Genomic DNA, 12,942 nt, shown 5'->3' on the forward strand with positions numbered 1-12,942 from the left:
TATATATATATATATATATATATATATATATATATATATATATATATATATATATATATATATATATAAAGAGAGAGAGAGAGAGAGAGAGAGAGGGAGAGAGAGAGACAGAGAGACAGAGACAGAGAGAGGGAGTCTCCTTATTTGTTTCAATATTGCAGATTTTGACAGATGTAACATTCCAGAATCTTAAGAAAAGTACCCCGACCAGTATCAGGAATTATTACTGCAGTATACTTCATATGAACTGCAATCTATCTATCACAAATGCCATAAAAAGCATTGTTTAGGCGCTTGTGAAAGCAATGTTTAGGCCGTGAAACCTTCCACTTTATTCAAGGCAAGGATTGGAATGATGCTGGGAAATAATCTCATGATGGATGACTGTGACCCTCCTTTTGGTTTGACTTCCACAAGAGGACAGCTGGATGGATCAAGCAAAGAAAAGAGAACAGAGGGCGGGGGAGTGAAGAGTGAGAAAAAACTTGGTATTCAGAGAATGGCTGCAACTTTTCATCTGCCCTCAGGCCGAGCGGTGGGCTCAAGGGAATAACAAGCTTCTCCTTCAACTCCTTTCTCTGTTCCCGGGATACAGAGAAGTAAAATCCTCTAAAAATAGTGTGACGGCATTTCATTGTATGTGTGTGTCTGGTGCCTAACGCAGGCGGACTACATGCATAATGACTTCCATTAACCTTCACACTCTGGAAGGATGGTGGACAAGATTAACCACGCATCTAGTATGACTCAAATGCCATCTTTTCAAAGATTTCTTTTATGGTTTCCATATTTTAGTGGTCTACTGCCATTTCACTTGTAAAATCAGTTCATATGTGTAAACTAAACTAAATGGAACTAAATGTATAATTTGCTGCATTATACTAGAAATAGATTCTCACTGAAAAGTTTTTCTTTACTTTGTAAAGAATAATGAACTGTATCAACAGTGGTTCTTAAAAGTGTATACACCTGTGCTAAAATGCCAGGGTTTTGTGATGTGATAAGCTTGGACCACTATAAATGGTCCAAACCTATGATAAGACTAGGGCTGCACAATTAATCGCATTTGCAATATAATTACAATTTAATAAAATGCAATTTCCAAATCTCAGAGGTCTGCAATTTTTGGCTATGTAACAATTAGTGAATCAGACGCGTCCTTTAGGTGTCAGTAACATGTTTAAAGTGGGTTTGCCTCCAGAACAGTTTCAGTTGTGAGATAATCAAATTTTATTACTTGTTTTAGAGTTTATATAATCATACTGTTTTACTAGAAACTTTTAGGAATCTCACCATAGCATTAAGTTTAATACATAGACTTGCACTTTATGTTCAACAAGGATTGGTGTCCAAATCAAGTAAAAGCTGTTCTCTTGAATAATATTCTGATTAATAAAAACATTAAAAGTTCTTGTTTTAAATAGTCCTTGTTTACAAACATCTTTATCTAGAGGCCATTTTTGTTGCTTGTAGTTAATTCAGAGAAAAGTCTAAATCAAATCACAATTTTGGTTGAAATATATCGAAGGCAGAACGCAATCATTTCACACAGTGGCTCTTTTAGCACCTAATCTGCACAGCATTGACACAGATTGATTTGTTCAAGTTGTTCAAGTATATGTTTAAAAAGACATGATAAATTAAACTGAAAAAAATAATCGCATTAAATCACAATATTAAGATAAAAAATCACAATTAGATTATTTTCAAAAGTCGTTCAGCCCCAGACAAGACATTAACTTGGTGTAGTTCAACTAAAAAAGAACCAACTCAGTTGGAGGGAAAAAAATGAAACTGTAATTTTGATAAAAAGTTCCTTTTTATTCAGTTACAGCATTAATGTTTCCAAAATTGCATGACGAATAATGCCCCTCCCCGGCATCACTCCAATGCTAACGTCTTTTTCTGCTCTAATATCATTCTAATGTTATTTCTGACAGTCCAAATATGCTCACATGCAGACAGACTGTCTCCTTCATCTGTCATTATACCAGTCCCTACTTTCTGACTACGAAGACCGCAGGCATTTTTGCGTGCGAATTTGCACCTGACTTTCAAAGGTACTAAATATAGATGCAAAAATTGTCACTATCAGTTTTAGCTTTAATAAATCTCTTTGCGAGTGGTGAGTGTTTACATTTGCATATCCCCCTGCCATAAATTTGCGTGGTTTGGTCATTAGCATGTGATCTGTATATTCATGAACGCACACATGCAAAAAAGATTGCACCCACTGTTCTGCTCATTTTATACATGCAAATTGCTTTGCTCCTGGTTGGAAGATCAGCTGTGTACACGCTGATTAATTTTTCAATACGTACAAACCTTTTAAGAGCAGGACCTTAGAGATTTTGACAATTGCTAACAACAAAACAGCGGCTCTTGTATGACGTCAGTTCACTATTGCTACATCCATTGCATCTTAATGTCAGTGGCCTTTGACTCCATGGTGGATACGCTCACAAAAGAAACATTGCGTAAAGAAACACAGCGCAAATCAAATGTAATTAATGAAATGGAAACAAGCCTTACGACTTTTATGAACTGACAGTATTAAAAGCATCAGAGGCGAATAACCAAGCAGAAACTATTCATGTTTAGCAGGTGAAATACATAGCAAGGGACAGTACCTGCACAGTGCCTACTGCAGAGTAGGCTGCGTAGGAGAATTGCTGCTTCAGTAGATCAGTGGACCCCCGCTGGTCACATGGGGTCCCCTGGGGAAGGAAACACTGGTGGCTGGATCTGTCGGTGATGGTGTTTGGCGTGGAGCCAGGCAAGCTGAGCAGCACCGTTTGATTGTACAAGTGGACATCAGTTAAGCCAAGTCCTATCCATTGCCTGTAAAGGTACTTGGCTCTGGATTCTTCACTATCATCTGGCAGGCTGGAGAAAGACCTGAAAGCATACCAAAAAGAGCAGGAAAGCAGTATGGTTTACATTTTGGGTTTATTTGATCTCTCTTTTCATAATTTATTTTTGCTTCATTCTTGTTTTCTGGTACAAATATAACTAATATTTAATAAAAGGATTATACAACATTAAACATAAATATTTTGGTTCATTAAACATGTACAGCGTGTAAAATAATTACCTATCAACAGTTTCCCCGGTACATATATTTCTAATATGTTTATTAACATGAAATTCAATCCAAAAAAAAAAAAAAATCAACAAAAAAAACAACAACTGGACTTCTATTCATAAACTGAAGAACATTTAGCTTCCCATCCAATAAGCTTTCCCAATTCAAAATGTCTGGAGTAGTGTGGAGTTCCAAGCTTTACAGACATGCTAGGCCTTTTTTTAGACCTTAGATTCACATGCAAATTCACCTGGAACTGATCACCCTCCACAAGTGGGTGGGACTAGGCAGCCAGGCCCCCCTGTCCAGAATAACTGGTGATTTAGGTAAAGTCACCATTACAACAGAAACAGTTGCTCATAGTCGTTTGTTGCTAGATGCTTTTTGAAAGAAAGCCGGTAGAGGAGTTTCAATAGTCGCTAAACATAGCAACAAAGGCTAAAGGCAAAATGGGCAACACTGTACTGTCATACGTTTTTGAAAATAAAGTACTTTTTAACGTTTCATGATATTTAAATTAATTTCAAACTTGGATTACAGGTAATATAAGTGAGCAGATATAGGCTATATGTAATAAAGGGTAAATATATCTCATATGTTTTACATTGTTTAACCATATATATGAAAAAAAACTTCCTTCTGAAGGCTTGGCGGCTTTTATTTTGCTGTGGCGGCGCACCACGATTGATTATGCTTAAAAGCGAAACTGACCAGATGATTTACTCTCCATTTAATTTGGCTGAAAGTTACTTGACTATAAGCCTAATTGGGTGGTGGATGGAGTATTGTATTGCATGTGGGTACAGTTTAGTGCATCAGTGTAGTAGAACGTCAAAAGTGACATGCATATTTCAAAGATGTGACAGGACCTAATGCTCAATAAAATTCCCTTTATCTATCCACTTTCGACCTAAGTGACATGATATTCAATGACGCACCAGGCATGGTGAGAAAGGAAACAGTGTTCTAGCAGCTTTAGGTTACCTAAGATATTGTGATTGTGAATAGCCTGTTTAATCTCTTTCTTGTGATGCCAGCATTGTCGCCTAGCTAGATTAATATTCACTTGCATAGGCAACACCACACACACACACACACACACAAACACACACACACACACACACCAAAAAAGTCAACTTAACTGTATTTCATATTGGATATTTTCAACCCATCTATTGAATTTAGTGCACTAGTTGATCTTTTCTTCATAAGAGAACAGCAAAATATGGCCTTTTTTGTCCTGCTGTTTATTAGCCAGCCCCTAACAAGTTTCCCTTCCATTGCAGGAGGTAGAATATGTTAGATACTTTGGGAATTCTCTGCCCTCTGAGAAAGGCTTCCTTTTTGCCATTAAACGCACAACATTCACTCTATCAGAATCAGTAATTTTTGTTGGCCATAACGCGGGATCATTGAAATTAACGTTGTGATCCGTCTCTGAGCCACTATGCTCAGACTATCTGATCGGGCAGCAAGCCCCTCCATCTGCACTGTCTCTGTTATTGCTAGGTATGGCTCTCTCTGTCTCCTCCTCAAACACACACGCTGCCCCCCCCCCCCAATCTCCCCGCCTTAGCTGGCTCTCGTGCTCCGCTCTGTCTTTCAGACTGTACCTGGACCTCTGCCCTCTCTCTGCTCTTTTGGCGCTAAGCTCAAGTATTTCTGTAAAATAAAAAAGGTTTTCCCCCTTACACTAGCTAGCAGATGCTATACTTTAAAATCACATTGATAAACGCATTGCTTCTTACCAGGCTCTGGATGGGCATCATCCCTCTGCATTTCCGTTCCTAGACCTGTTCCTGACTTATCCTCAGTTTTAAAAAAATATTTACTCATAAAATCCCTCAAGCCTTTCGTGTCATCCTCTCTTTTTCTCTTTTCTGTGCATCTGTGATTCTAAGTTTGCAGCAGAACAAACTTTCAAAGTTGCAGCCAGCCTTTGTCTTAATGGTCAAACCATTTTATGTTGGGGTGTGGGGAGTTCTAATGGCCCCTTATTTAAAGAAAACATATTACGTATACCTAATGCAAAAATATATATCTATATTTAGTTACTCTAATATTAAGTATTTATATATATATATATATATATATATATATATATATATATATATATATATATATATATATATATATATATATATATATATATATATTCAGTAAATGCTTGTTGGTATGACCTGCCACTATCTGTCAGCTTAGTAAAAATGGTACCACAAACTAAAAACAGCCTGTAAGAACAAATGGCAAAAAACAATTCAGAAGCTGTGATAAGTGCAATGGATGAATTAATTGGTCTTCAGTATTGCAGATAAAAGGTCTATTTAAGTCTGAATGAATTTCTCTTTTGTTCTTTGCTGCTCAAACACACTGAAAATCCTCCTAGGATTCTCAAGTCCCTGTCATTCTCATTTTTCTAATTGCCAGAAAAAAAGTCAATAAAAATTGATCCAAGTCTTATTTGATTCTCTCCTAGTTTGTTTGGTTCTTGGTGTTTACCCTCCTTATTGTTTTGACTCACAGAGGACTGGTCTCAAAGGTTCACCAATAAAGATGTGTACTGACTGGAGTGGCTGGCATTTCAGCCTTCTGCTCAAAAACGCAGCACTCTACCATATGTGATTTTCAAAGTAGAACAAACCTCAATAATACTGCAAGCTATCAGAGATAAAAGTATGAAAACACATGGGACAAATATAGCTTTTTCTTTTGTGTGAAATAAATAAAATAATATCAATACCAGTGAGTTGGATTTGCCCCCCATCCCACAACTCCTTTTATGCAGATGGAACATTAAAACTAAGCAATGACCAATCTGAAATTCATTGATTACCCAGTAATAACACTATTGTTAGTAAGTTCCAACATTTTCTGTTTTGCATCAATAGTCTGATTTAGATATATTTTGGTACACATGCTGACCAGCCATAGGCTTTTAAACAACTGGATCTGAAAGGAGCTGGCATTTCTAGAACAGGCAATCAGAGGGCATAAGTGGTGGCATCCAGAGTTGACTGAGGCACTATTCCCAGTTTTGTATGTACCACCAAAGAGTAATGCAACTAAACCTGCTGTCATATGTTAGAATATATAAGAAATAATTACTTTTAGACCGACACAATGTCTTTGAAGTGTATGTTTAGCTTTATTTACATATTTACTGACCATAAGGGAAGGGAACTTCAGAACTCTATAGACAGTCGGGGAGTTCATCCAATAGCTAATTAAGTATCATATTAGCTAAATTAATCAGAGATTAGATTAGGTTTAAGGTAGCTGTAACCACCTCATGCACTCATCACGATCAAGGTGAGTGTATATTGAACAGCACAGACAAAGCATCTGCATGATGTTGCAAGTAGTGTTATTGAAAGGTCTTTTAATGTGGAAAGTGATGCTGGGGCAGTTTTTAATTAACACACTGTAACTTGCTGCATCATTGAAACACAAGGGAAAGAATCAACAGCTGGATGGGGTAATACTTTTGGAAAATGGGCAAAAAATCTATTCTGCCTCCTATGGCTGGGTCACTGTAACAGCCATACACCCAACATGCCAGGCAATTGCATGATACCACCACTAGGCTTTAGCCAAAGACTAACTGCGACCCACACCCAACTCCACCAAGTGTTGGCAATGCTGTCAAATGTATCTGTTTGACCTACACAAAGTGTTTTGACTATCATACACTCCAGTAAGTCTATATAACAACTGGTTCCACTTATGATACCACTACTTAAGCTAGCTTAATTTCTTTTTCAATACCCATTGGTGGTCTGAAAGTATGTCAAATTGCATCTACACAGTTTCATTCCTTTAGGGTGCTTAACTGTTATTTTCAGTGAGTGTACTTGAATGGGACCACCACAAACGGAGTGTTCCTGTCTCGCCAGCTATTCAGACAAGAGCCAGAAGATGTTTTGTTCCTCACAAGGCTCTATGAGAGGCTATTATCCCTCTCTTTAGTTAAAATGACTCATCCTAGGTGCATATTTACAGTATAAGTAGTGCTTTTCAATCTGCAAAGCAGATGTTTTAAAGATGTGGATGATCAGTTTAAACAGGGATTGTGTGTTTAGTGTGTGAGTAAGAGAATGACAATATGATATCTATATCAGTCTCAGAAGCAGATGGTCCAAACACAACTGTGGTATTCTGTAGTCAGCAGGCTATGTCTCACGGCTCTCCAGGACCCAAGGCAGTAGGGGTTTGGGTGCAAATGTTTTCATTCATGTGTGCAGCTTTCACAAGACATGTGTGAGACCGTCTTCCATAAGCCAAGTGCATGGAAAAAAAAACTCCCTGTGGTTTGGGACACATGCCCAACATTGCTGACACTTCAAGTCTCAAAGGACTCTGCCTGAGCACTTATATATGTGTGTGTCAGTCATACTAGCTCCATGTTTTAGTAATTGCCTCTGTTTTCATTTCTTTAAACTGAACATTGATGCTTCATGTTGCTTCCACACTCCCCTCTTCATTAGCATCCTTATTAAAAAAAAAAAGATCAATAATCGACAAACTAATAGATACAGTTAAAACACAAATATACTGTATAAAATAGCTGTATGCTTTGGGTATAACATTTTAAGGGCATCCTGCTACAAGCTTACCAAAGTAGTTTGCTGAGATTTGGTCCCCTTACTTCTGACAGAAGTAGGATGATTGGGTTGTGTTTTGTAGGCTACCTTGCTCACATACTCAGCTCTGCCCTGAGATGAGGACTTTGTGATGAACTTCTAAAAGCAATGACTTGTTTGTCCTCAAGCCACTTTGTAACTAGTTTGACAGTATTCGTAGTGTCAATAGGAAGACCCATTTATTGCCAACTCCATGGCTGATCTGTTGAGATGTAGTTTTAGTATTAGTACAGTCTTCTTTCCTCTTTATGCCATCAATTTTGTGAACTGTAGCTATTTCTGCTACAGCAAAACACCAACACAATGTGACACTGCTTCTCCATGCTGGAGTGGTGTTCGAAGGCTTGCAAGCTTCCCCATTTTAACTACAAATAATGATGATAATTATGGCCTAAGGCATCAATTTTAGTTTGAACAGACCATAGGACATCTAATGCATTTACCTCTGAGTGCATTTGCAAACTGTAATCTGGGTTTTTATGTTGTTTTTGGATTGCTGGCGTTTTCCCTGTATGTGGTCTTTTAGCCCATGTCGGCACTCATTGCACCGTGGATAATTACACTATCTGACCAGTTTTAGCCAATATTTTCACTAGGTCTTTTGCTTTTGTTCTGTGGCTTATACACACATTTTCCCACTGGAAATTTTTAATTTCTAGGACATAGTACACTGACTGGATATTTGCATGCTTTCTATATTTGCATATAGTTTGAACAGATAAACATGGAATTTTCAGGCACCTGGAAATTGTACCAAAACAAGCCTTATGGTAGTCCACAATTATTTTACTGATATCTTGGCTGATTTCATATGACTTTCCCATTAAGGAAATACTGTACTTGAGGTGCTGCTACACATCTAGACAAGTGCCTCCATTTCACCAAAAAAAACAAAACAATTAGCCATTAGAAGCTTACAAAACCCTAGGCTTTCTCAGATGGCGCAGAGGCATACTAATAGTGTATGCATTTTGGGGGGATTTTTGGACCTTGAGGGGTGTGCGCTCAGATTGGAGCAGGGGGTTCCACTGACTGAGAAAACTTAACACTGGACTTCAAGAGTCTGAAAAAGTGGATCATGTGCCTCTCCACTCTTCCAGACTCTGGGACCTTGATTTCGAAATGAAATGCAGAATTGACTTTCATCTGAAAACAGGACTTTGGACCATTGAGCAACTGTCCAGTTCCTTTTTTCCTCAGCTTTCCTCAGCTGTAGCTCTTACTGCTGCTGAATACTGATGCTTGCCTGGTGAGATAGGGGTTCTGCGGACAAATACCCTCCTTAGTGCATTGCGGTCTTGCTGCAGGGATCCTGTGCGGGCACCCAGCCACTGGGACAACCAGGCCCTGGGTCTGTACGTCGGGGTGTGGCTGAGATAATCACTTGCCGTTTCCATTGACTGTCATTACTGCCTCAGCCCGCCGACCTTATGTCTCTTTGGTGCGTGGGAAACTGTTTCTGTGCTTCACTGCAGACATACCACTGTGTCGAGCATATGGCTATGCTGTACGGACTCCTGGTGCCTGTGTCCCTTGTGATACCATGGCATTCAACACGCGCGCACAAACACACGCACGCACGCACACACACACACACACACACACACACACACACACACACACACACACACACACACACACACACACACACACGCACACACAATCCTAATGGCTGGAGATCATACAAACCTCAAGGGACCTCACACCTTGTGTACTGGAATAACTGTTCAAAGCTTTAAAAGACCAATGCCTATCCCGACCTAATAGTAACAGGAAAAATGTCTCCATGTCAGAAAGATAGACATGAATCAAACTAAATCAATATGTCTTATATGGACCATCTCAATATTTATTTACTTATTTTGTTAACAAGTAAACATGCTTCTGAAAGTAACCATTGCCCCCCCCCCACACCTTTCCTTCCTGACAAAACAATTCCATAGTTTTGATGTTGACAAAGGAAATCATTTTAAAATTAATTTAAAACTTCTTTCATTTTCTGTGTTATCTAACAAAAAGATGAGGACCAATTTGTTTTTGCCTCTGTGCATTTGGTTGACAGCCTATCTTCAACTGACAATCGAACTTTTGCTTTGTACACAAAGGAAAACAAACTGTAGAGAAGAAATGTAAGAAACAAGTAAGACCCTGATTTAAAAAAGATGGATCCAGCCAAGGTGTTAGGGCTGCAGCTGTATTCAACATTCAAAGCAGTCCTTGTGGATTTTTTGAAGAGTTAATAATCGATACCAGCACACCAGGCTCTGCTAATTAACACAGATAGAGATGTCGCATCACTTGGTTAATGGAGCGAGAGAAAGTGAGGGAGGAAAAGAGATTGATTTTGTTTACCCAGACCTGCAACACTTGGTGAAAAAGGTCTTATCAAGACTGCTAATGTTATTTTTAAACAGCCCATCTGAAATTGGGAGATGAGGCAAAGATCAACCTATTAGCTTACCCACTTAGCCTACTGTTGAGGTAATGCACCCATCCAAGCAAAAACTGAATTTAAGAATGACACCATGGGAAGGCTTTTGTCACAGTGGCCTGAATGCTCTCACATGTGTGATGAGTTTACATAACCATGTGATTTAGAATATACATCTGTAGACTGTAAAACAGAACTGCACCAGTCAGATAAATGTTTTCTCTTTTTTTATCATTTATGGGAAGTTTATGGCAGTGAATATTCTTGACATAAGTAAATAATGATCTATCTGACAAAAAAGAGAAATAAAGCTGCAGAAGTTGAAACAGCATGTATGTTTCAAATAGGGCTGGGCAAGTTAACGCGTTAATTTCGCGTTAACTCATTAGACTATTAACGGCGATATTTTCTTTAACGCGCGTTAACGCATGTTGGTCACATGCTTTTATTTTGTGAAGGTCTGTTGCTGCGGTGTAGGGGTTTGAATCAGAACAGTAGGTGGCGATAATGCGCCAATAACCTCGCTGTCAGCCCAGCCTCAGATTCAAAGAGGAAGAAAGGTGCTGGCCGGAAAAAAACACTGCTGACATGCGGAAGGCGGTGTTTCCCGCAGGTACCGCGAGCGAGCTTAGGCGAGGCGAGGCAAGGCGGTGAGTTGGCGGCCGGAACAAGTTTTGTGCGGAGCGGAGCGGGGGGGTCTGCATCGACGCCGTCGGTGAAGTCGCTTCTCTCTTCAAAGTATCCATGTATTTTTGCCTGTTTTCCCCCTGCCATTCACTATATGCGCGCGAGAAAGCAACAACAAAAAAACGCGTGTCAACGTCAAATAAACGCAAGCATATCGAGTTAGCAAGCATTTCAGTTTAAAGTTCTTCCAGCATGGAATATGACAGAAACAAGTTAGTTGGAACCACTGCCAAGTTAAACTTTGGTATTGAACATAAAATGGTAATGCTGCTCCCTGCTGTTACCTCAGAAATTGCCTGTTTTTGGTAGATTTTTTCCCCATAAAGAGAATTCCCTGTCAGTGGCAATAAGCTTTAATTTATTATTATTGCTATTTTTTGTTTTACATGTTTAAGTTGAGCTTTACACTAAATATGTGTTACTGATAAGTGCTACAAATGTTACAACACTTTTGTTCATATGGCAGCAGAACATTAAAATAAAAGTGCTCTTTACACTACTTTTGAATTCATTCTTGGAGTTTGTAAATACAATGCGATTAATCGCGATTAATCGCGATTAATCAGTGCGATTAATCGCGATTAAATATTTTAATCGTTGCCCAGCCCTAGTTTCAAATAAACTTGGGTCTTTTGTTGTGGGATGCAACATTGAACAATGACCTGACTGAAAATACACTGTCTACTGATTATTAGACATTAGAAAGCTTTAGGTCGGTGTCTTTTCTGAAAAGCAATCTAATGTTAACTTTTAGCTAGTTCGTTTACAGGCTGATAGGGAAAAGTACAGGAACAAGGAGGAAAAGAGGGTGTTGGGTTGATTATACTCTACTGGTGTCTTTGTCAAATGTTGTGGCTTGTTTTCTGGCTGTGTGAAAGTTCGTCACAGCACACAACTGTCAAATTTTCAGTGATGTGCTGAAGTTTGCAAAACCTTAAGCATAAAACTGCTTCTGGATGGAGTGGGCAACACACAAAAATGTGTTGTAAGCTACATCCTGCTTTTGCCATGTCAGAAGTGTAAACCCCATGAGGATTCCCTCATTTGTTTCCAGTCATTTATTTTACTCCCACGTGTTTCTTTTATTAGTTATAACTCTTCACTGTATATGGTCTTTCATAGTTCCCCCTGTTGAACTAGTGTACTCTCTCCCCATTGATTTCTGGGCTTTTTCTTTCGTTAAATAAACCCTTTATGAATGCCTTTGCCAAAATGTTAAAAATGTTAAAAGCATCTGCGGAATTTCAAATTATGTTATATTATAATCTTTTCAAAAGAAAATTGTATCTGAAGGGGGAGCTGTAAATGTAATTTTATGTTAGACTGTGCTATAACACATCCTAAACCTATAGCATCTTAACTCCTAAATCTGGTAAGACAAAGAATTATCATTGCTCATCAATAAGGCACTTTATCAGAAGTGGAGACAGATCATTGTAGATCTATTTTGCCACCATTACAACTCTTTATACACTCATTAGGAGGGTTTATTATTTGATATCTTAGGAAATTATTTCAGCTGTGAAAAAAATGAAGTCTGAGTCTGACTGAGCACAGCTGAAATCTGTGAACATATGAGTTTTGACATGTAAAATGAGTTAATCTTTAACATCAAAATTAGCTTTGAGGCTTTGGTGTCTATGCATTTGTCTCAATGTCTCTGCAAGCATGAAGGCAAAAAGCAGACCTTTGATGTTGTGACACTGAATTAACTAACTGCACTGCAGCTCAGGTCATACACCACATGACTTACAGCCATGATAAGTTAGACACCAACCCTGACATCTTGGATCTGATCTGACAAACTATTCCCACTGGCCTTCACACTCCAGACCTATAACATCAAATCTTTCCTCTAAGTTCATTAAAGTATGTCAGGGTGATAACATGAAGGGAATAAATAGCCTTTCACTCTGGTATGTTCTCCTATTTTAGATATTTACAGATTAAACAATTTGAGCCCAAAAAAAAGCACTAACTGGTAAAAAAAAAAAATCTAAAGAAATTGGTTAAGATAGGACTTTTTTCAAGCATACCCTCTTTTGCAGCACATTTGCTCGCTGCTTCCGTAGCTTCCCTCAAGATCTGGCAGATCTTGA

The 12,942-nt window shown here is 38.5% G+C and overlaps 1 protein-coding gene across 1 annotated transcript in view; it reads right to left on the minus strand.

The window, feature by feature from the left end:
* LOC118564256 (inactive N-acetylated-alpha-linked acidic dipeptidase-like protein 2) overlaps nucleotides 1-12,942 on the minus strand; it is a 194,228-nt gene that overhangs the window by 14,486 nt on the left and 166,800 nt on the right. Inside the window, exon 5 of the mRNA XM_036141686.1 lies at nucleotides 2,631-2,898. Coding sequence (XP_035997579.1) covers nucleotides 2,631-2,898 — 268 coding nt within the window. The remainder of the gene's footprint in view (nucleotides 1-2,630; nucleotides 2,899-12,942) is intronic.

This window comes from Fundulus heteroclitus, chromosome 9 (assembly GCF_011125445.2).
Source record: "Fundulus heteroclitus isolate FHET01 chromosome 9, MU-UCD_Fhet_4.1, whole genome shotgun sequence".
Lineage (NCBI taxonomy): Eukaryota > Metazoa > Chordata > Actinopteri > Cyprinodontiformes > Fundulidae > Fundulus > Fundulus heteroclitus.